This window comes from Hyla sarda, chromosome 9 (genome assembly GCF_029499605.1).
Source record: "Hyla sarda isolate aHylSar1 chromosome 9, aHylSar1.hap1, whole genome shotgun sequence".
NCBI lineage: Eukaryota > Metazoa > Chordata > Amphibia > Anura > Hylidae > Hyla > Hyla sarda.
The window spans coordinates 45,856,369-45,881,314 of NC_079197.1; the positions used below are offsets into that span (position 1 = coordinate 45,856,369).

General features: G+C 41.8%; 1 protein-coding gene across 1 annotated transcript in view; it reads right to left on the reverse strand.

Annotated features, from left to right (window-relative positions):
• The window catches only part of NALF2 (NALCN channel auxiliary factor 2), a 220,022-nt gene that overhangs the window by 33,198 nt on the left and 161,878 nt on the right, over positions 1-24,946 (reverse strand). The window contains exon 2 of the mRNA XM_056540134.1: positions 3,512-3,683. Within this exon, the coding sequence (XP_056396109.1) occupies positions 3,512-3,683 (172 nt within the window). The remainder of the gene's footprint in view (positions 1-3,511; positions 3,684-24,946) is intronic.

Below are 24,946 nucleotides of genomic sequence, written 5' to 3' on the forward strand. Positions count from 1 at the left end.
GTCTTGGGGCTAAATGGCTATGTTGTGAGGCCAGCGTTGCGCTGATGCTTTCTTTTTGTAGAATGGCTATTTCCTGTTGTGTGCGTGCTGTTCATGAAATTACAATTCCCTGCAGCCCTGTGGAGAACGTCAAGGCAAATTTTAACTATATTCATTCCCCAATGAAAGTCTGGTGCCCCAGATTCCCAGGGGTTCCCTTTGTAGATAGTGGGTCTTAAGAAATTGTCCAGTTGTCATCTTCTTAAAGGGGTATTCCAGCCTTATACATCTTATCCCCTATCTAAAGGATAGGTGATAAGATGTCTGTCGCAGGGGTCCCGCCGCTGGGACCCCCCCGCAATTCTGTGCCGGGCGCTGCTTTCGAGATCGAGACATGACATCACGACCACGCCCCCTTGTGAAGTCAAGCCACGCCCCCTCCCATGGACATGAACAGAGGGGGCATGGCCGTGATGTCACGCCTATGAGGCAGTGGCACAGAATGCCGGATGCTGCACCTAGATCGTGGGGGTCGCAGCTGCAGGACCCCTGCGATCAGACATCTTATCCCCTATTGTATAGGGGATAAGATGTATAAGGTTGGAATACCCCTTTATCTTAAATTCCTCATTGTGGTCTTCCTGCTGGACAATCTCCTGGGAATCATGGTATGAAACTGTAAGTATGATATAATAGGCATTTTTTAGGCCAAGAAGGAGGTCATCATGGCACTGAAGCCATTTTATTAAAACTGTCATTTATGATGTTGCAATGTATAAAATGCTATATACTGTAGGAGTGCAGGACACCCAATAAATATAAGCAGGGAGAATGCGATTAAATTGTCCATGCAGATACATTGCATATAGTTTAGTATGGATTGTAGGAAGAAGAGAGTTTGAATTGCTGTGGGTCATAGCACACCAGATGTAGCCCCTTTCCTCTTTTATTTGTTAGCCTCCATTAGCTGGAACATAGGGTTGTTGTTATTGTTTGCGTTCTTTTTTTTTTAAATATTTTCTTATTAAAAACTATATATGAAGCAAGTAAATAGCAATGTACAGTAATCCCTAAAGATACAATATTAATTTAATTGGTTCTGGAACGACCATTGTATGTTGAAACCATTGTATGTTGAGACCAGAACTCTATGGAAACCTGGTAATTGGTTCTAAAGGCACCAAAATGTCATCCAAAAATAGGAAAAAGTCAGGATTAAAGAAAAATAAGTAGATAACTAATACAGATAAAGCAAATCCTTACATATAAAAGTAAGAAAGATCTGCTGGGAGCTGTAAATCACTGTCTATGTCAGTGTTTCCCAAGCAGGGAGCCTCCAGCTGTTGCAAAACTACAACTCCCAGCATGCTGGGAGTTGTAGATTTGCAACAGCTGGAGGCTCCCTGCTTGGGAAACTCTGGTCTATGTAGAGGACAGGAGCTTCTTCAGGGTCCTGTACAGTACATGCAATGTCCTAAAAAGTAACATGGAGTCGCCCTCACCTGGTGTCCAAAGGAGCAGGTAACCCTGCACAGGTAAAGAGTACAGAACATGTAATACCTCCCTGTACTGTAGGAGGCGCTACCAGACACCAGTCAGTGCATGCACTTCAGTAATACAGGGGTTTTACCAGTAAATTGCCCATTCTGATTGGCCAGATCTTCCGGCCATTGACACGTTTCACGGATCTGTACTGTCTGTAACATTGTACGTTGAGTCTGGTTTCAACTTACAATGGTCCAGAAAAGACCATTGTATGTTGAAACTATTGTATGTTGAGGCCATTGTAAGTTGAGGGATCACTGTATACATATGTGATAATTATACATAAGTGATAATTATAAAGTGAGAACATACAAGAAGCTTTGACCAAGCTTGTTTCTACATATGTACTTCTTTGCTTGACTGATGTATGCAGTAAATGTTTTAAAAAACCATATGACCCCACGGTAAGACACTTTTATTTCTAGGCCTAAAGTACCTTTTTTAATGTGATAATTCTGTCTGACTCTTTCAGATAAAGCAAACTGCATAAAGATTAGAACTGCCAGTGTTAATCATAAAGGGGTATTCTGGCTTAGTGTAAAAGCAAATTACAGCATACTCACTTCAGCAGGTACAGTGCTAGTGCTCTGGTCCGCTCCAGTCCCTATGTTCACTTCCCCAATGAAACACTGTCTCGGCTCTCCTGATGACGTTGTTCTGAAGTACTACATCCAATTCACTGGAGCTGCAGTATTTTTGGAACAACATCAGCAGAGCAGGGAGAGCACGTCATCGGGGTAAGAAATCACAGGGATCGGGGTAAGTAAACAGAGGAATCGGGGTAAGTAAACAGAGGGATCGGGGTAAGTAAACACAGGGATCGGGGTAAGTAAACAGAGGGATCGGGGCAGGCCAGAGCACTTTGTGTTATTAGTGGTAAGATGTGAAAAGGAAAATTTACGACGCAGAGTAATAGAGTTAGGGCAAAAATAGGGCAAAGTTTTCTGTTTACCCCCCCTCGGCTTATACTCGAGTGAACTCTCCGCCTGTCAATCCCTTATCAGTGGTCTTCAACCCGCGGACCTCCAGATGTTGCAAAACTACAACTCCCAGCATGCCTGGACAGCCATCGGCTGTCCGGGCTTGCTGGGTGTTGAAGTTTTGAAACCTCTGGAGGTCCGCAGGTTGAAGACCACTGTGGCCTTCGTCTTCATCCAGACCCCCCCCCCCTTAGTTTCGTACTCACCTCCCCACGGCGGGAAGGAAGGGTGAGCTGGTCCAGGCCATCTATGCTGTAGGGACCGTCTGGTGGGGAGGGTTAGTCGTTGCGGGCTGTCCATCTTCACCGGGAGGCCCTCTTCTCGGCTCCGCTCTGGATGATGAAGAAGGCCGCAGTGGTCTTCAACCTGCGGACCTCCAGAGGTTTCAAAACTACAACTCCCAGCATGCCCGGACAGCTGATTGCTGTCCGGGCATGCTGGGAGTTGTCATTTTGCAACATCTGGAGGTCCGCAGGTTGAAGACAACTGATGAAGGGGTTGAGAGGTGGTGATGATGAAGGGGGGGAGGGGGATGATGACGAAGGCCACAGTGGTCTTCAACCTGCGGACCTCCAGAGGTTTCAAAACTACAACTCCCAGCATGCCTGGACAGCCGATAGCTGTCCGGGCATGCTGGGAGTTGTAGTTTTGCAACATCTGGAGGTTCGCAGGTTGAAGACCACTGATGAAGGGATTGACAGGCGGTGTGACGGGGGTGATGATGACGGGGGTCTGGATGATTACATGGGGGGATGATGTATTTCCCACCCTAGGCTTATAGTCGAGTCAATAACTTTTCCTGGGTTTTTGGGGTGAAATTAGGGGCCTTGGCTTATATTCGGGTCGGCTTATACTTGAGTATTTACGGTAGTTCCCTTTTACCATGGGACAAAAAGCATAATTTCGCATTATGGTAGGTACTCCACTTACCTGTTGTGCAACCGTTTGGAGTTCTTTTTCTGATCCCATTTATGTTTAACATATGCAAAACACTCATTGGTTCTCACCTGTACAGATGAAGCCAGGTAACCCTCCATAAATGACATCATCATTGTCAGGTAGTATGAAGGGACAACGGGTCTGCACCTCCAGGCAGTACTGCTTGCAGGGAATACCATTACGACACTGTCGCTGGGTGACGTTGAAATACTCTGAGCACAGCCAGGCTTTGTAGACAGCCTATGGATGAAACAGAACAATGATATAGAACATGTTAAAAGTTCACAAATGTAATCAACATAAAACATGATTTATATATTATAGACAAAATAGATTACAGCCCCTCTTTGTCAGTGCAATATGAGTGCAGCAATAAAAGATTCATACTCATCCCTCACTCAGACTGCAAAATGAGCATCCTAAACAGTCTACAAACCCATAAACAACTGTGCAGCAACCACTTATCAAATATCAATAAGTCCTGTCGCCACAGACGCACACACACACACACAATACTCACTGGGTCTAACTAAAGTCTAACAGTCAATAGGTAACATGGACAAGGATGGACAACTTGATGCTTATATTCCTCAGGGCAAAGCAAAGCTATTACAATTTTAGACTTTAATATACAAAGGTACAGTGCTTAAAGTGTTACTGTCATTTAAAGAAAAAATAGAGACATTTTAAAAGTGTTGATAGGCTAGAGTCACAGTACTGAGACCCCGACTGATGACATTTTTGACATGTCAGCAATAAAAGGTTATATAATATTAGAGACTAACTACAACCCCATAAGGAAGAGTTACACTAACAAATATCCTTTCATAAGTGATACTACATCCTGATGGTTTGATGATCTGGTACTCAACACAACCTATGTAGGCACCAATATCACTGTTAGAGCCCATTTACACTTTGGAATTTCCTTGTAAAAATTCTGCATGGATTCCGCTTGCAGCAGACTCCCATTCATCTCAATGGGATTCTGCTGCTGAGTTTTATGGAGGTTCCATAGCAGACCCTCCGAAGCGGAATCCACCTGAGAAGTCCCGGTACTACACTGTAGTGAATGGGATGGTGTCTACTGTCCACGGCAGATTGCTGCAAATTTTAGGGGGGTGTTCACACGTACAGTATTCTGCACAGATTTGATGCGCAGGATTTTCTGCTGCAGAATTCAATGTAAACTAAATGCATGAACACATCAAATCTGCACAAAATACTGTACCTGTGAATAGATCCTTAGGGCAGATTTCAGGTGGAATTAAAAGCTAAAAGCTTGAGTCATTTATGATAGATGCTAAGATATATAAAAAGATATTCCACTTCTAGACACCACAGCAGAAGGATGTTCCAGAGTTGTATTGATATTTGCATTGACTGCATTTGGCCCCATGCACATCCCGTTCCTTTAATACATGTAGCTGTATGTATGAAAGCTCACAATGGTAAACAACTCCATAGGTAGAGGTTTATTAGTCAGATAAAGTGTCATTTTGCCTTTATGTGGTCGGTATACAACAGTAACATGCAGTAACAAATCCATCACAGGCATCGGCTAAAACTATACGTCATGAGCTTTTTTATGACAAATAACGGATACCATAATAACCTAGGTGTGACGGATGCTTGTGACAAATGCTTTTCTGTCCCTCAAATAAAACACATACAATCGTAAAAAAGATTAAAGATAGTCACAAGTAGCCTTGATTAATTTAAGGCTATTGCTATGTCAGGAGTATCCCAAATTATACATTGGAGTACTTATTTGAGGATTTCCCATCCTATGAAATAAGCAGAGACAGAAAATAAGATGTGATCGAGGCCTAAAAGGTTTAGATTTCTTTCTTTGCAAAGGAAAGCTTTATACCTATATAACCAGAAATGTAGCTTGAAGAACACAAGATAAATCTTGTTCACACATTGGGTATATAGAATTTGCATAGTGACATAGATCGGTTTAGACTAACCCTCCCCACCGGACGGTCCCTGCAGCATAGATGGCCCGGACCAGCTCACCCTTCCTTCCCGCCGAGGGGAGGGGAGTAGAAAACTAAAGGGGGGGGTCTGGATGATGACGAAGGCCGTAGTGGTCTTCAACCTGCGGACCTCCAGATGTTTCTAAACTACAAAATCTGAAAGGGATTGACAGGTGGTGATGATGAAGGGGGGGAGGTGATGATGAAGGGGGGGGGGGGTGATGACAGGCGGTGATGATGAAGGGGGGGTGATGATGACGGGGGTGAAAATGACAGGGGTCTGGATAATGACAGGGGGATGATGACATGGGGGGGGGGATGATGACATGGGGGGGGGGGGGGGGATGAAGTATTTCCCACCCTAGGCTTATAGTCAAGTCAATAACTTTTCCTGGGTTTTTGGGGTGAAATTAGGGGCCTCGGCTTATATTCGGGTCGGCTAATACTCGAGTATATACGGTAGTTCTGAATTTACAGAATGTATTTAGTAAACTGTGTTTCAAATGTTTGGATGTTAAAGGGTTACTCCAGCACTGTTGCTACAACACTTGCAGGGGATCATCAGCAGATGAGTACAGATCTTTTTATGCTATACTGCTATTCTTGGCACTTATAAATGTCAAATTTAGCCTCCATAATACCCTCTGGGCATCACATTTCAGGAGTAACTTTTTAACATCTCAGTGTCAGCAATGTGAGATGTAAGCCGACTAGGTCTTGACGATGTGTTAACGTTAAATTACTAAAAAATATAAAACATGATGAACTGGCTGCTAAGATTTTGTTACTGCTTCCTTCCCATTCCTCGAAGGAATTGTACAATGCTCCATCTGAATATCTATTTTGCACGTTGCGTTGTTTACAGTTAGTCGGTTGTAGAACAGAACAGTGTATTATATATGTTATTCATCATCAAGAATTACATACATCTGTTTTGTCTGCATATCAGACAATGACCTGGCAGTCACAAACTTTTTCCTGAAAAAATGGTTCCTTATTCTATTGCCTTGAAAACAAAGTCAAGAAATGCCATCTAGTGGTAATGAAGGTAAGTACACAAATACATGTAGATTTCCGGGCTGGAGGACACTACAATAGAACAGTACTACATTTTATTATTAATAATGGTATGATATAAATTTTATCAGGGGAGAAATGCTATTATTAACAACATGTTCCAGAGCTGCTTTATATTTGTTGTTCTAATATACTGATGTAGTTTTACCAAATACTGCTTATTTTGTGTGTTCTAAAAAATTATTAAAATCTTTGGTCTTACTTAGGCTTCATCCATAGGGGCATATTAAAAACTGATACTATACAGCACTCCTTATGGTGGCACAAAGTGCACATGTGCGGTTCTGAAAACAGATCATATTCTTCTTTATGGTATTCTGTCTGAATTCTCTGTAGTTCACTATAAGTTTGATATGGAGTCTTGTAGAGGTACTGTATGAGTTTCAAAGTATTTTCTACTTCAAAACCAGTTTTTCTTTCTGGTATGAATCCCAACAGCGTCCCACACAGTACTGGTACCCTTGTACCTCTGTACTGTACAGATCCCCCCAGTTATGTGTCCACACACAGTAAAGGCGCATTCACACTACAGAATTTCCCATCAGAATTCCTCTCAGAAATTCTGCTCAGAAATCTTGATACAGCAGAGTCCTATAGCTGTCAATGAGATTCTACCGCACAGTGCACACTACAGAATTTCAGTGACGTAGTTTTCCACTGATGAAATTCATCTGCTGAGAAATAAACTTGTTCATTCTTCCGGCAGAATACTGCGGTACTGGTATAACCTTAGTGCCTTCACTTCGTAATAATGCAACTTAGTGCCCTCGCTGAGTATAGATGCCCCCCTCTTAATGTCCCCTTTTTAGTAATAATGCCCCTCATTGCCTCCATGCTTAGTAACAATGCCCCTAGTTGCTATACAGTTAGAAAGAATGCCCCTTATTGCTCCCACAGTTAGTAATAGTGCTCTTCAATGCTCCCACACTTAGTAACAATGCCCTTCTTTGCACTACATTTAGTAATAATGTCCCTCCTTGCTCCTACGTACACTCGGTAATAATGGTCCTCATTGTCCCCACACTTAGTAATAATGTCCTCCATTGCCTCATACTTAGTAATAATGCTCCTCATTGTCCCCCCATTTAGCAAAAATGTCCCTCATTGCCCCCAAACTTAGAAGTAATACCCCTAATTGTCCCCACATCTAGTAATAATGCCCCTCATTGCCCCCACACCTAGTAATAATGCCCCTCATTGCCCCCAAACTTAGAAGTAATACCCCTAATTGTCCCCACATCTAGTAATAATGCCCCTCATTGCCCCCGACACCTAGTACTAATGCCCCTCATTGTCCTCACACTTAGTAACAATGCCCCTCATTGCCCCCATACTTAGTAATAATGCCCTTCTTTGTACCACACTTAGAAAAAATGCCCCTAATTGCCCCCACACTTAGTAATAATGCCCCTTATTGTCCCCATAATTAGTCATAATGTCCTTCATACTTAGTAATGGTCTTGGTAATGGTAATCGTCTCAGATCTTTGCTCCACAAGAATAAAATGCAAACAATCGGATCTCTTTTTTCATTTATCACAGTCCTCTTTAAAAATGAAAGATGCGATCTGATTGGTTGCTATGGGCAACTGGTCAACTTTCCCGCTGCACAGGTTTTGATAAATCTCCCCCATTGTGTTCACTTCATTTGTGTCTTGTCTTTTATGCCTTTGCACCTGCTTTACTGTTTTATAAAGTATTTTTATTTGTGCAAATCTGTTATTGTATGTGAACCACATCTTGATTATGAGTGAGGGATTTATCCATGTACTTTACTTGGGCTTTTGCACTTTACATGGGATAAACACTTAGTATTGGGAATAATCGAGATCACCTCAGGAGAGATTGTGCTAATATTTAGTGTAGCCTCCCCCCTAGCAAGGCCTAAAACCAGGATTTCTTAGGACTTGACTGATACTATGGAGAACTCGTTATATCTTGGTATTAAACCCTAGTCCACATCTATAAGAAGATAGAAATAGAGGAACAAAGGAGAGATTCATACTTTGGGGATAGGATGTACAAGGACCTCATCATTTTATACTAGGGCCTTTCAGGGCTCCAGAGCAGGTCTAATGCAGTGTGAAAGACCATGAAGGCCTAGAGGACTATAACTAGAGCAAAAACTACAAGTTTACCTCTTAAGGACATAGGGCGTACCTGTATGCCCTACGCCCGGTCCCGGTGTTTAAAACGAGGTCACACCGTGACCCCGCATTACATCGGGTCAGTCTCTAATCATAGCTAATCATCGATCGTTGTGCCGCGCGCTGTTAACCCTTCACGCGCGGTGATCAAAGTTGACCACCGTGTCTGAGAGCGAAAGTAAACGCTTCCCGGCAGCTCAGTCGGGCTGATCGGGACATCGCGATAAAATTTCGATGTCTCCATCAGCTAGGAAGCAAGCGGAGGTCTCCTTACCTGTCTCCACAGCGTCCGATCGTCGATTGATTGCTCCAAGCATGAGCAACAGGCTTGAGCAATCGAGCCCATATCTCACTGATCCGTGAAAAGCTATGGCTTTGCAGGGATCAGCATAGGAGATCAGTGTGTGCAGTGCTATAGGTCCCTATGGGAGTTATAGCACTGCAAAAAAAAGTGGAAAAAAAAGTTAACAAAGGTCATCCTTCTCTAATAAAAGTTAGAATCACCCCCCTTTTCCCATTAAAAAAAAAAACAGTGTAAATAAAAATATACATATGTGGTATCGCCGCCTGCGGAAATGTCCGAACTATAAAAATATATCGCTAATTAAACCGCACGGTCAATGGCGTGCGCACAAAAAAATTCCAAAGTCCAAAATAGTGTATTTTTGGTCACTTTTTATATCATGAAAAATTATATAAATTTTCCTGCATGTAGTTATGATTTTTTTCCAAGTATGACAATAGCCAACCTATATAAGTAGGGTATAATTTTAACCGTATGGACCTACAGAATAAAGATAATGTGTGATTTTTACCGAAAAATGCACTGTGTAGAAACGGAAGCCCCCAAAAAATACAAAATAAAAAATTTTCTTCAATTTTGTCACATAATGAATTTTTTTCCCGTTTCGCTGTGGATTTTTGGGTAAAATGACTAATGTCACTGCAAAGTAGAATTGGTGGCGCAAAAAATAAGCCATCATATGGAATTTTATGTGCAAAATTGAAAGTGTTATGATTTTTAGAAAGTGATGAGGAAAAAATGAAAATGCAAAAACGGAAAAACCCTGCGTCCTTAAGGGGTTAAAGGTAACTCAATATATACTGTCACGTTATGCTGTCAGGATTCGGCAGGCTGGAGGTGGATCCTCTGTGTCAGAGAGGGATTGGCGTGAACCGTGGCGGTGGACCGGTTCTAAGTTGCTACTGGTTTTCACCAGAGCCCGCCGCAAAGCGGGATGGTCTTGCAGCGGCGGTAGCAACCAGGTCGTATCCACCGGCAACGGCTCAACCTCTCTGACTGCTGAGATAGGCGCGGTACAAGGGATGAGACAAGAGCAAGGTCGGACGTAGCAGAAGGTCAGGGCAGGCAGCAAGGATCGTAGTCAGGGGCAACAGCAAGAGGTCTGGAACACTGGCTAGGGATACACAAGGAATGCTTTCACTGGCACAATGGCAACAAGATCCGGCAAGGAAGTGCAGGGGAAGTGAGGTAATATAGGGAAGTGCACAGGTGAACACACTAATTAGAACCATGCGCCAATCAGTGGCGCACCGGCCCTTTAAATCGCAAAGAACCGGCGCGCGCGCCCCCTAGGGAGCGGGGCCGCGTGCGCCGGGACAGCACAGACGGGGAGCGAGTCTGGTAGGCGGGTCGGGATGCGCACCGCGGGCGGGCGCGTCCCGCATCGCGAATCGCATCCCGGCTAGGGACATTATCGCAGCGCACCTGGTCAGTGGGTCTGACTGGGGCGCAGCGAACAGGAGAACGCTGTGAGCGCTCCGGGGAGGAGTGGGGACCCGGAGCGCTCGGCGTAACATATGTGTTACTCATATTCTTTGTTATTATCAAGAACTGTGCCATTGAATGGATGAATTGTTACATTCAGTAAAGACTCACAAACTGATAAAAGGTTACCAGTGTATGGCTTATTTCTGGACCTCACCACCAAGCCCCCCCCCCATAAAAAAAAAAAAAAAAAATCTTAAGGCCACACATTTTATGGGGTGTGACCCTGGGGAAACCATTAACATCTATCACCACTGTGCAGACCCCTTCAGCCTAAGGAGCCTAGGATTACCTTTCTGGTAACTTTGGTACAGGTTTCTGCTGCTTTTAAGGGCATATTCTTAAAACTATATTCTGTGCTATTCTCTGTTAGGATTTATTACACAACAACGCTGACATAACTGTCATGGCTTCATTAATGCCAGAAGCCACGACACTAATGTGAACAGAGCCTAACACTAATGATCATAGTACTGAAATCCACAGTGACAAATAGCATCCATTAATCATGGTCACACATACAGTAGGAGCAGAGGCACAGGCTAGAATAGAGAGATCAATCTGAATTTAACAGGGCTTTTGAGTGGATCCAAGCATACAGATATCTTGTGCAGAAGACACAAGGGTGTCTGTTCATGGGTCAGATTTGCCATAGTTCAATTTACAAGTGATCTGTAGCAGAAATCCCTGATTGACTGTAGGTTTTCTGTCGGGACTGAGTAGTTTGTCCTGTGATCAGCACAAGAATTCGAGGATAATCACTGAGGATAATCACTGACTTCCCTGTGCTGAACCTGCCAGAATAAGGAACATGCTACTTCATCTTGCCAAGTTTTCTTTTATGATTTGTAACAAAGACCCCATGCAAATGCATTTTAATGAGGGCTATTAGTTATTTCAGGGGCTAAAGGCTTACTTAACTGTGTTGTCTACATTGCATATGGGTCTTTCTAGATTTATCCGTCATGACATGCATGACGAATGCAGAGGGTAAAGTCTTGATTAACTTGTCTTACATTGCATTGCAGTTGTATACAGCAGAAGCAAGAATCTAGTCACATGTAAAACTTCTAGCCAATTAATGCAGGAGTTGTTCAAACTGGGGAATAAGTGAATCATATTTTCTCTAGTCAGTTAGAGCCGTGGCCTAGTCCCCAGCACATAATAGTTCCTCCACTCATGTCACACCTCACATTCCTGAGGGGACCACAAGTCTGTGAGCCTAGGTATAGCTAATGTTAGTCATACCTTCAACATGAAGGCCACATTGCCACTAGTACTGTCTTCAATTAAGTTCAACCCTGTGCCTAGTAAAAGGTCTTGCAGCAGGGATTGTGCAGCTCTACAGTAGTCTTATTCAATGGGTTTTGTAAGGACCTTGTAGTCTCTACACCGAATCTGTCTTTGCCTCTGTTTAGACCAGTGCCCACCTGTTCAGTCAGGAGAACTTTACCTGGATACACTTCTCAGAGTGGCATGTCCCAGTTAGCCAACCAAGTGGAGTGACGTTCTACAGTCTCTTCTGCTATGATTCACACTCTGTGAAAATCCTTGTTCAGTTAGCTCAAGTAATGAGGACATTAAGTTAGTGCGTCAGGTAGTTCTCATTTCTGTCTAAATCTGCATTAGACATGAAAAAGTTAATATTCCTGTTAAAGGGTATAGTCTGTGAAAGTTGCATTATGTTAAAAGGGACAGTGATTTGATTCTCCCTCTCCTGAGTCTTATGTTCTATTCTAAAGTTGTACTTCTTCAAGCTACATTCAAGTATATGTACTGTTTGGAACTGCATCAGGGGTTAAAACTGTTCATCAAAATCATGGCTGTCGAAAGTGTCAGAGCTGGGCTTTGCAGAATATTAATAATTCTTTATTTATATAGTTTCAGTATGTTTTTGTGGTGTGGGAGGAAACACTAGGAGAACATACAAACTCATTGCAAACTCTAAGTGGGATATGAACCCAGCACTACAAGGCAAGGTACTGAGCCACCCAGCTGCTCAGGAAACAGTTAAAGGGGTATTCCAGGATTTTTTTTATTTGACTATGCTACTGGGGCTGTAAAGTTAGTGTAGTTCATAATATAGTGTCTGTACCTGTGTGTGACGGGTTTCCCACAATTCTTATGTGATTTTCACCCCACTATTTATTTTTATCAGCATACAAAATGACTGTTGTCTCAGATTTTTCCCACCTTGCAATGCGACCAAGACCTGACACTACTAGTCAGCTGATGACAGGGAGCCTGTCTGTTTCAATGGGTGGAGGGATCGCTTGGTGAGAGAGAGATCAATCTGCAACAGCTGAAGGCACCCTGATTGAAAACCACAGGTCTTTTGTTTAAATGGGTGGGGTGGCTGATGTGTGGGAGGGAGGAAAATTGAATTTGAATTTGGGATTTGTAGTCAAAAAAAGAAAAGTCAAACAGGAAATACAAGTTCACAAAAAACTAACCACAGTGTTATGGTAATCTCACAGCATAGCCATTTAGCCCCAAGACAAGCGCAGATCCTTCCTAAGCATGTCCATTACTGTCTGCCAGGTACGTACTAAAATCTCCTTATGGTGGATAACCCCTTTAAATTAAAAAAGGATATTGTAGGGTTCACAGAGGGACATTGGGTTGCACCACGTAGATAATATATCAGGTACTACTGCCCTCATCATTCCAGCCCTCTTACAACTCCCCTGGCTGGCCATATTTACAGGTCAATGAAGGACATTACAAGAATTAGCTTGAACAATGCATTACTTACAGGGTAATTTTTCTAGAACAGCATTTCACTTTAGTAATTTTAACATTCAAAAACATAGTATTAAAAATTTACTTTTCCGGCTGGAAATGACTTTAATATTTAAAGTACATTGTGTGCTATTAGCTGTAGTTCTATTGAATAGGCCTTTGCCTTTTTAAGGAAGCAAGCACAGCATGAAACCTCTAATGGAAGATAACAAAAGAAAATTTCGTGCCCACATAAGACTGGCTGCAATGCTATCTGTTAATTTCTGATATAGCTTTGCATACTTAGTTGGAAAGGTTGCAAGGTGGCTTTCCAAACTTTATCAGCCTTAATGTTAATGACCTTTCAGAGTTCCATACAAAATCAGCGGGGAAAAAAATCTTGTTCGGTCTCGGTTTGGATAACAGAAGAACAGCAAAGAGCCCTACATTGTGCAGAAACATGTAATGATCCTGGATTATGGTAACATTGCATGAAGGTACATTTTCCTCCATGACAAATGATTGTACAATATTAAAGGAGTACTCCGGCGCGCACTTTTTTCCTTTTATCCCGTCCGGGCTGCAAAATAAAAGAAAACAAACTTTATCTTACCTGCCAACGAGCCCCCGGAGCTCCGGTACAGGTGTTCGGTCCCCGGGCTGTATTCTTCTTACTTCCTGTAAGCCCGGCACGTCACACGGAGCTTCAACCTATCACCGGCCGCAGCGATGTCCCGCCTCGGCCAGTGATAGGCTGAAGCTCCGTGTGACGTGCCGGGCTAACAGGAAGTAATAAGAATACAGCCCGGGGACCGAAACACCTGTACTGGAGTGGCAGGTAAGAGAAAGTGTGTTTTCTTTTATTTTGCAGCCCGGACGGGATAAAAGGAAAAAAGTGCGCGCCAGAGTACTCCTTTAAGAAGAATGCAAATAGTAGTGAGTAAAGACTTTTAAAATGATAAAAGATCACCAGTGTTTGGCTTATTCCTGTACCTCACCACTAAGAAAAAAAACTAAAAAAATCTTAAAGGCGTACTCCGGTAAAAAAAAACTTTTTTTTTATATATATCAACTGGCTCCAGAAAGTTAAACAGATTTGTAAATTACTTCTATAAATTTTTTTTAATCCTTTCAGTACTTATGAGCTTCTGAAGTTAAGGTTGTTCTTTTCTGTCTAAGTGCTCTCTGATGACACGTGTCTTGGGAACTGCCTAGTTTAGAAGCAAATCCCCATAGCAAACCTCTTCTAAACTGGGCGGTTCCCAAGACACGTGTCATCAGAGAGCACTTAGACAGAAAAGAACAACCTTAACTTCAGAAGCTCATAAGTACTGAAAGGATTAAGATTTTTTAATAGAAGTAATTTACAAATCTCTTTAACTTTCTGGCACCAGTTGATTTAAAAAAAGAAAAAGAAAAACGTTTTCCACGGGAGTACCCCTTTAAGGCCAACATTTTATGGGGTGTGGCCCTGGGGGAAACCATTACCATTTAATCACACACTGCGCAGACCCCTTCAGCCTAAGGAGCCCAGGAACTACGAAAAGGAAGAAAGCAGTAACTGATATTGAGGAGGAGGAAAGGCAGAGACACTGTACAGAACAAAGTGGGAGTACAGTGATCCCTCAACTTACAATGGCCTCAACATACAATAGTTTCAACATACAATGGTCTTTTCTGGACCATTGTAACTTGAAACCAGACTCAACATACAATGCTATGGAATCTGCGAAACGTGTCAATGGCTGGAAGAACTGACCAATCAGAATGGATATTTCACTGGTAAAACCGGTGTATTTCTAAAGTGCATGCACTGACTGGTGTCTGGTAGCGCCCCCTACAGTACAGGGAGGTATTACATGTTCTGTACTCTTTACCTCTGCCAAGATTAGCTGCTCCTTTGGACACCAGGTGAGGGCGGCTCCGTTTTCCTTTTTTTAGGACACTACGTGTTCTGTACAGGACCCTGAAGAAGCTTCTGTCCTCTACATAGACCAGTGTTTCCCAAAGAGGGTGCCTCCAGCTGTTGCAAAACTACAACTCCCAGTAGTTGTAGTTTTGCAACATCTGGAGGCACTCTGGTTGGGAAACACTGACATAGACAGTGATTTACAGCTCCCAGCAGATCTTTATTATTTTTATATGTAAGTATTTGCTTTATCTGTATTAGTTATCTACTTATTTTTCTTTAATCCTCACTTTTTCCTATTTTCGGATGACATTTTGTGGGCTTCAGAACCAATTACCAGGTTTCCATAGAGTTCTGGTCTCAACATATGATGGTTTCAACATACAATGGTCGTCCTGGAACCAATTAATATTGTAACTTGAGGGACCACTGTATATAGGGGGAGAGTCTGGATATGATCTGTGACAGTGAGGGTCTGAGACATATGCACTCTACAAGAAATCTTACAAACCACAGAGGTAAAAAAAAAAAAAAAGATGCCTTAGAAAAGCGGGGGACTGGAAACGGAAAAACAGCAGGGTTGTTTAGGGCTTATTGTGTACAAACAGAATACAGTTTTACTTTACAATAGTGCACAGCAGGGCTACAGTAGCACGCTAAAATTAGGAGAACGGAGTATTGGAGAAGAACAATGAGAAAACCCCCTCCATGAACAGAGGGTGACATGGGATGGGGTATACAACAGAAAGTTACACTACACCATTTCGGCCTCTAAGCCAGGGTTGCCAATAGTCTGTAAATTCCTGAAAAGTCTGTAAAAAATAAATAAATAAATAAAAAAAACGTTAAAAAAAATCTGTGAATTTTAAAACCCACAGGAGCTCATTCAGTAAATGCTACCAATGTGTTCATATCAGTATGTTATAGGGAAAACATCTCACTTATCTTTTAGTTTTCCAATCTACTCGTAAAAAAGGGATAAATACAGTAAGTTGCCCAGAAAAAAAAAGAGAAAATCAGGTTGGCAACCCTGTTCTTTAAAGGGGTTATCCAGGAAAAAAAACAATTTTTTATCTATCAACTGGCTCCAGAAAGTTAAAGAGATTTGTAAATTACTTCTATTAAAAAATCTTAATCCTTTCAGTACTTATGAGCTTCTGAAGTAAAGGTTGTTCTTCTCTGTCTAAGTGCTCTCTGATGACACCTGTCTCGGGAACCGCCCAGTTTAGAAGAGGTTTGCTATGGGGATTTGCTTCTAAACTGGGTGGTTCCCGAGACACGTGTCATCAGAGAGCACTTAGACAGAAAAGAACAACTCAACTTCAGAAGCTCATAAATACTGAAAGGATTAAGATTTTTTAATAGAAGTAATTTACAAATCTGTTTAACTTTCTGGAGCCAGTTGATATATATATATAAAAAAAGTTTTTTCCTGGATAACCCCTTTAAGGAGATGCCTTTATATAAAGTATGGGCATTATAGAGGAAGTTATATATTTAGGATGGTATTTCTGGATACAAATTCTCTCCTAAAAAGAGAAATGCATTCTGTCCTGATGATTGGCCCGTTTCGGGTCTGAAATGCGTTGATCTATGCTTGGAATAAATGTTATCTTTTATGGAAATTGGTCTACTTTGTTAGACTGACTATCTTGAGGGATCTGGCGCTTGGAATAAGTTCCGTTTTTGTTTCTTCTGCTGCCTCTCCTAATAAGAGAGCAGCTTTATTTCTTATATCTCCTTCATATAGGATCCACTCCTGGTTTGGTGTAAAATAAAATACATAAAAGTAATGGCAGGAAAATCACTATTTTTTTCCCTCAAAAATGCTATGTGTGAGCATTTCCTTAGACTATGTTCATTTTGAGCCATAAATGGCCGGAGAAACAACTAACCAAAAGTGAAAAAGTAGGGCTAAAAAGAAAGAACCACAGGCGAAAGTGAAGAGGACCTGGGACTGATCCAAAAACTTTTTAAATTATTTTATAAAATCAAACTACATTTTGTGCACTGATTATAGGTTTTCTTTAACTGAAAGAAAAAATATTTAAATTTATTATGATCTCAATAATTAGTCAATAAATCATTTGCATAAACTTTGGTAAAAGCATTTTCTTTTAACCTTTAAAGAGCCAGAAACATATGAAGTGCAGTTGTAAAGGGAGTATTAGAGATTTCCTAGCATGCCCTAGGAATACTTTCTACAAAAAAATGTCTGACAATCATTTATAACCAACATTCTACACCAGAAAAGCCCTGCAGGGCTCCACTACAGTTTATTTATTAAAAACTGTTGTTGCGACCCCTAAATGAAATAACTGTTTCTAACTAACCCACTGACACTTAATTACATGATTACTTAAAGGTTACCTGGCAACAGGGCCCGCGCCAGCACCTGCCTGCCACCTCCTGCCCTCTGCTCTTCTTTTATATGTCTTGCGTCATTTCTTGTGCAACAGTCACCTAGAATAGGCTTTATGAAGCTGCTCACACAGTGCACTAGACATAGGCATACCTGTATTGATAAACCAGTTTGATTTATACTTACTGCCATGGCCGTAAATGTTGGCACCTCTGAAATTTTTCAAGAAAATCAAGTATTTCTCATTTTTTTGCTATAGTTTTGCTATACACATGTTTATTCCCTTTGTGTGTTTTAGAACTAAACCAAAAAGGGGAGGAAAAAAAAGCAAATTGGACATAATGTCACACCAAACTCCAAAAATGGGCTGGACAAAATGATTGGCACCATTTCAAACTTGTGGAAAAATACGATTGTTTCAAGCATGTGATGCTCCTTTAAACTCACCTGGGGCAAGTAACAGGTGTGGGCAATATAAAAATCACACCTGAAAGCAGATAAAAAGGAGAGAAGTTCACTTAGTCTTTGTATTGTGTGTCTGTGTGTTACACACTAAGCATGGGCTACAGAAAGAGAAGAGAACTGCCTGAGGACTTGAGAACCAAAATTGTAGAAAAATATCAACAATCTCAAAGTCCAGCTCCAGAGATCTAGATTTGCCTTTGTCCACAGTGCGCAACATTATCAAGAAGTTTGTAACCCATGGCACAGTGGCTAATCTCCCTGGGCGTGGACGGAAGAGAAAAATTTAAGAAAGGTGTCAACGCAGGATAGTCCGGATGGTGGATAAGAAACCCCAAACAAGTTCCAAAGATATTCAAGCTTTCCTGCAGGCTCAGGGAGCATCAGTGTCAGCACAAACTATCCGTCAACATTTAAATAAAATTAAATGCTATGGCAGGAGACCCAGGAGGACCCCACTGCTGGCTGACACAGAGACATAAAAAAGCAAGACTACATTTTGCCAAAATGAACTTGAGTAAGCCAAAATCCTTCTGGAAAACGTCTTGTGGACAGATAAGACTAAAATAGAGCTTTTTGGTAAAGCACATAATTTTACTCTTTACCGAAAACAGAATGAGGCCTACAAAGAAAAGAACACAGTACCTACAGTGAAATATAGTGAAGGTTCAATGATGTTTTGTGGTTGTTTTGTTGCCTCTGGCACTGGGTGCCTTGAATGTGAGCAAGGCATCATGAAATCTGAGGATTACCAACGGATTTTGGGTCGCACTGTACAAGATCTTGGGTCTTCCAGCAGGACAATGACCCCAAACATACGTAAAAAAACACCCAGAAATGGATGGCAACAAAGCGCTGGAGAGTTCTGAAGTGGCCAGCAATGAGTCCAGATCTAAATCCCATTGAACACCTGTGGAGAGATCTGGAAATTGTTGTTGGGAAGAGGCGCCTTCCAATAAGAGAGACCTGGAGCAGTTTTCAGAAGAAGAGTGGTCCAACATTCTGGCTGAGAGGTGTAAGAGGCTTATTGATTGCTATAGGAAGCGGCTGATTTAAGTAATTTTTTCCAAAGAGTGTGCAACCAAATATTAAGTTAAGGGTGCCCATAATTTTGTCCAGACCATTTCTGGAGTTTGGTGTGACTTATGTCCGATTTGCTTTTTCCTCCCTTTTTTGGTTTAGTTCCAATAGAAACAAAGGGAATAAACACGTGTATAGCAAAACATGTATTACTGCAATACTTTTCTGTGAGAAATACTTCAGTTTCTTGAAATATTTCAGGGGTGCCAACATGACTGTACAAAGAACGCTTGTGTAATTCTTCTCCAGGGTCCACTATTCTCTGGGGCTGCACCGCCTCTCTCTGGTGATTGACAGCCAATGCACGTGCAGGAGATGTACACGGGGCCGCTGCGGGCAGGTGAGTCCTGCGTGTCAATCAACAGTGATGTAACCAGAGAGAGACAGCGCAGCCCTGGGGCATAGTGAACTTCCGAGCCCTGCCTCTCCGATTGTTGGAGGAATTACAGAGGGATTATTTGTAAGTATAAAGCAGCCTGGATTATCAGTACAAGTTTCTAGTGCACTGTGTCAGTAGCTTCTGAAGCCTGTTCTAGGGGACACTTGCACCTTAAAGGCGTACTCCGCTGCCCCAGCGTTCAGACCATTTAGTTCTAAACGCTTGGAGCAGATGGCGGGGGTCAGGATGTCACACCACGCCCCCTCAATGCAAGTCTATGGGAGGGGGTGTGGTGGCCACCACGCCCCCTTCCATAGCCTTGCATTGAGGGGACGTGGTCGTGATGTCAAGACCCCGCCGCCTGCTCCAAGTGTTCTAAATGAGCACCGGGTGCTGCACAGAGATCGCGAGGGTCCCAGTGGCGGGACTCCCATGATCAGACATCTTATACCCTATCCTTTGGATAGGGGATAAGATGTCTAGGAGCGGAGTACCCCTTTAAGCAGGCCACACACATAAGGTTACTATTAATCAGAATGTTGGTGATCAGTTGTACATGCAATAACTTGTTCGAACAATTAAAATTTTTTTTTTTGTTTGTTTTTTTAACTATGCCCATTGTGTGGGATATAAAAAAAAAAAATTTACTCACCTCCATCACTCCCGCTGTGTGGCACATTGTGTCCTGGTTCTTCCTGGGCCCAACACATCATACTGCAATTCAGGAAGATGGTTGCAAGAGGAGACCGTGGCAGGACATGGGAGGCATCACTGGAGGTAAGTAGAGGTTTATTTTTTTCCTATATCCACACAATGGGCGTGGTTTTGAAATCCCCTCTCCCATGGAAAACCTCTTTAACCCCTTAAGGACTCCGCGTTTTTCAGTTTTTGAATTTTCATCTTTTCCTCCTTACCTTTCAAAAATCATAACCCTTTAAAATTTTCCACCTAAAAATCCATGTGATTGCTTATTTTTTACGCCACCAATTCTACTTTGTAATGACATCAGAACGCCATTTTGTAAATTTGGGGGCTTCCGTTTCTACAGAGTGCATTTTTTCGGTAAAAATTACACCTTATCTTTATTCTGTAGGTCCATACGATTAAATGATACCCTACTTATGTAGGTTTGATATTGTTGAACTTCTGGAAAAAATCATAACTACATGCAGGAAAATGTATACATTTAAAAATGGCCTATTCTGACCCCTATAACTTTTATTTTTCCACATATAGGGATGTATCAGGGCAAATTTTTTGTGCAGTGATCTAAAGTTTTTATTAGTACCATTTTTGTTTTGATCTGACTTTTTTGATTGCTTTTTATTCATTTTTTATGGTATAAAAAGTGATCAAAAATACGCTATTTTGAACTTTTTTTTGAATTTTTTTTTACGTGTACACCATTGACCGTGTGGTTTAATTAACAATATATTTTTATAGTTCAGACATTTATGCACGCGTCAAAATCACATGTTTATATTTATTTTTATTTACATAGTTTTATTTTTTAATGGGAAAAGTGAGGTGATTCAGACTTTTATTAGGAAAGGGGTTAAATCACAATTATTAACCCCTTGCCGCAGAACGCCGGGTTTTTACGGCGCTGTGGCACAGGCGGGTTATGAAGCGAGCTCAGGAGCTGAGCTCACATCATACCCACACGGTCCCGGCTGCTATCAGCAGCCAGGACCAGTGGCTAATGCCAGACATCACTGTTCCGGCAGATGTCCGGCAATAACTCTTTAGACGCGGCGATCAAAGTTGATCGCCGCGTGTGAAAGTAAAACCATCCCGGCAGCTCAGTTGGGCTAATCAGGACATCCCGATAAAATCGCGATGTCCCAATCAGCTGAGACGCAGCAGGAGGGTGCCTTACCTGCCTCCTGCGCGTCTGAACGATGATTGATTGCTGCAAGCCTGAAATCCAGGCTTGAGCAATCAACCGCTGATAACACTGATCAATGCAAAGCTATGGCTTTGCAGTGATCTGTAGAAAAGATCAGTGTGTGCAGTGTTATAGCCCCCTATGGGAGCTATAACATTGCAAAAAAAAAGTGAAAAAAAAGTTAACAAAGGTCATTTAACCCCTTCCCTAATAAAAGTTTGAATCACCCCCCTTTTCCCACAAAAAAACCCGGTGTAAATAAAAATAAACATATGTGGTATCGCCGCGTGCGTAAATGTCCGAACTATAAAAATATATCGTTAATTAAAGTGCACGATCAATGGCGTACGCACAAAAAATTTCCAAAGTTCAAAATAGCGTATTTTTGGTCACCTTTTATAAAATAAAAATATGAATAAAAAGCGATCAAAAAGTCAGATCAAAACAAAAATGGTACCGATAAAAACTTCAAATCACGGCGCAAAAAATGAGCCCTTATACCGCCCCATAAATGGAACAATAAAAAAGTTATAGGGGTCAGAAGAGGACAATTTCCAACGTATACATTTTCCTGCATGTAGTTATGATTTTTTTTCCGAAGTAATAAAAAATCTAACCTATATAAGTAGGTATCATTTTAATCGTATGGACCTACAGAATAAAGATTAAGTGTCATTTTTAACGAAAAATGTACCGCGTAGAAACAGAAGCCCCCAAAATTTACAAAATTGCATTTTTTCTTCCATTTTGTCTCACAATGATTTTTTTTCCCATTTCGCCGTAGATTTTTGGGTAAAATGACTGATGTCATTACAAAGTAGAATTGGTGGCACAAAAAATAAGCCATCATATGGATTTTTAGATGCAAAATTGAAAGGGTAATGATTTTTAAAAAGTAAGGAGGAAAAAACGAAAGTGCAAAAACGGAAAAACGCTATGTCCTTAAGGGGTTAAAGGAGTAGTCCAGACCTGAAAAACGTATCCCCTATCCTAAGAATAGCAGATAAGTTTCAGATCGCGGGTGGTCCGACCACTGGGGCCCCTGTGATCTCCTGTACGGGTCCCGGCAGACCAGGAAGCAGCGGCCGACACCCCCCTCAATACAGCGCTATGGCAGAGCCAGAGATCGCCGAAGGCGTTGTATTGAGGGGGCGTGTCAGCCGCCGCTTTGTGCGGTGGTTAACATAACCCCTTCCCATGGGAGATCGCAAGGGGCCCCAGCGGTCGGACCCCGGCGATCTGAAACGTATTCCATATCCTTAGGATAGGGGATATGTTTTTCAGGCCTGGACTACTCCTTTTCAGGGGACTATAACATTGCACACACTGATTTCCTACACTGATCACTGCCATGCAATAGCATGGCATTGATCAGTGTTATCGCCACTCAACTGCTCCTGCCTGGATCTCAAGCACGGAGCAGTCATTCGGCGATCGGACAGCGAGGAGGCAGGTATGGATCCTCCTCGCGTCCTGCAAGCTGATTGGGATGCTGCGAATTCACTCGGCGGTCCCGAACAGCACCACTGAGCTGCTGGGAAGGTTTCACTTTAACTTCAGATGTGGCGATCAACTTTGATCGCCATGTCTGAAGGGTTAATACTGGGCATCACCGCGATCAGTGATGTCCGGTATTAGCCACAGGTCCCGGCCGTTGATGGCCACTAGGACCTGATATGATGCGCGTTATATTGCGGGAGCCGATGCAGGGCGTAAATATACATCCTGCGTCATTAAGGGGTTATCCACCATAAGGTGATTTTAGTACTTACCTGCCAGACAGTAATGGACATGCTTAGGAAGGATATGTGCTTGTGTTTGGGTTAAATGGCTATGTTGTGAGATTACCATAAAGCAGTGGCTTTCAAATGTGAACTGGCTTTTTCCTGTTAGAGTTTTCTCTTTTACTACAAATCCCATAATTCCACTTTTCTCCCTCCCACACATCAGCCCCCCCACCCATTGAACCACAAATGAGCTGAATTCCATGCAAAAGCCTCCAGCTGTTGCAAGTTCCTTGTGGTCGCTCCACCCATTGAAGCAGAACAGGCTCCCTTTTATAACTTGACTAGTGAGGTTGTGTCTCGGCCACACTGTATCCTGGTAATACATGAGACAGGAGTAATTTTGTATGCTGTTAAAAATGAACATCCAGAGCAAAGATCACATAAGAATGCGAAACCAGCCATTAGAGACCAGTACAGACACTATATTATGAACTACACTAACTTTACAGCCCCTGTAGTATAATCAAATAAAATAAAAAAAAAAATCCTGGAATACCCCTCTAGCATGCAAGGCTAAACTGGCAGATGAGGGATAAAGTGAAAAAAGAAAAAACATAAACCAGCAGCACTTTTCTTGTGTGGTGGTCACTCGGGCGATGATGATGGTTATGCTGGGCGTAGTAATCCCTGATATATATGTCAAGTACCAAAACCCTTTTTTGTGAAGCTGTTTCTGCAAACAAAGCACAGGAATGAGACCTCGGATGCTAGGATACTGTGAAACAACTTCTAAACTTTACTTGACTCAAATACTGTACATAGTATATTGTGTTATGTAAAGTTATAACTCATTTTGGATGTTTTCATTGATGACATGGTATTTTTTTTATTTCTTTGTAATTTTTTTGTATGTTTATATAAAATCTTTCAATAAAAAATAAAATGTAAGAAAAAACAAAAAAAATACCTCAGTTACATACTGTATCATGTCCATTTTTGTGTGATAATTATTCAGCAACATGCTGCTTGACATTCTCTTTTTCAGCTCCTCAATACTGCAAAAGTATTAAAAGTATAAAGTAGTTTTTAACAATTCTGCATAAACATAAAATAAAATTATGGAGCAGTCATTTACTTGCATAGAGTTTCCAATACTTCCGTAATACTAATAGCAGTAACTAAAATGTTTTTCTTCTTTTTCCACTAGAGGGCATACTTTAATAAATGACTGCTCATGTCTTGGTGAATTTTCATCTATAAGAATGAGATGTTGAGGCTTTTTTTTTTTGTAGTTAAGATCTGGGCACATAATAATTGAAAAGATAGATAGTATTATAAATGAGGGTAACAATTTTGTTTCATGACATATGGACAGAATTGAATTTAACCTCTTAAAGCATTATTGTCATTAAGAACAACTTTTGACATGTCGAATAGATATGTCAAAAGTTGGTACTCGCACTGGGTCCCACTGCTGAGACCGGCTGCGATTGTGAATTATTAACTAGGAAAGAGGGCTTCATTGCATTCCGATCCCCAGCCTTCTCCAGAGTAAGAATCTGCATGATCAACAATATTTGACATGTCTGATCTACATGTCGAAAACTGTTTTAAATGACAGTACTGTAGCCTGTTTATTTTCCATCCACAGAGCCATATGAGGACAATTTTTTAGTCCCCATAGGGGACTATTACATGCAATCTTCTGATTGCATACACTGTTCAATGCTATGCCATAGCATGGCATTGATTAGTGTAATCTGTGCTCGATTGCTCCAGCCTGCTGAGGCTGGCTGGAGTAACCTAGCAACAATCGGATAGTGAGGAGGCAGGTAAAGGGCCCTCCCCCCATACTCTCAGCTGTTCGGGACACCGAGATTTCACCGCGGTGGTCCCAAACAGCCCAACTGAGCTGCCGGGAACGTTTATTTATTTTTTTCATTTTAGACTCGGCGGTTAACTTTGATGGCCACGTTTAAGG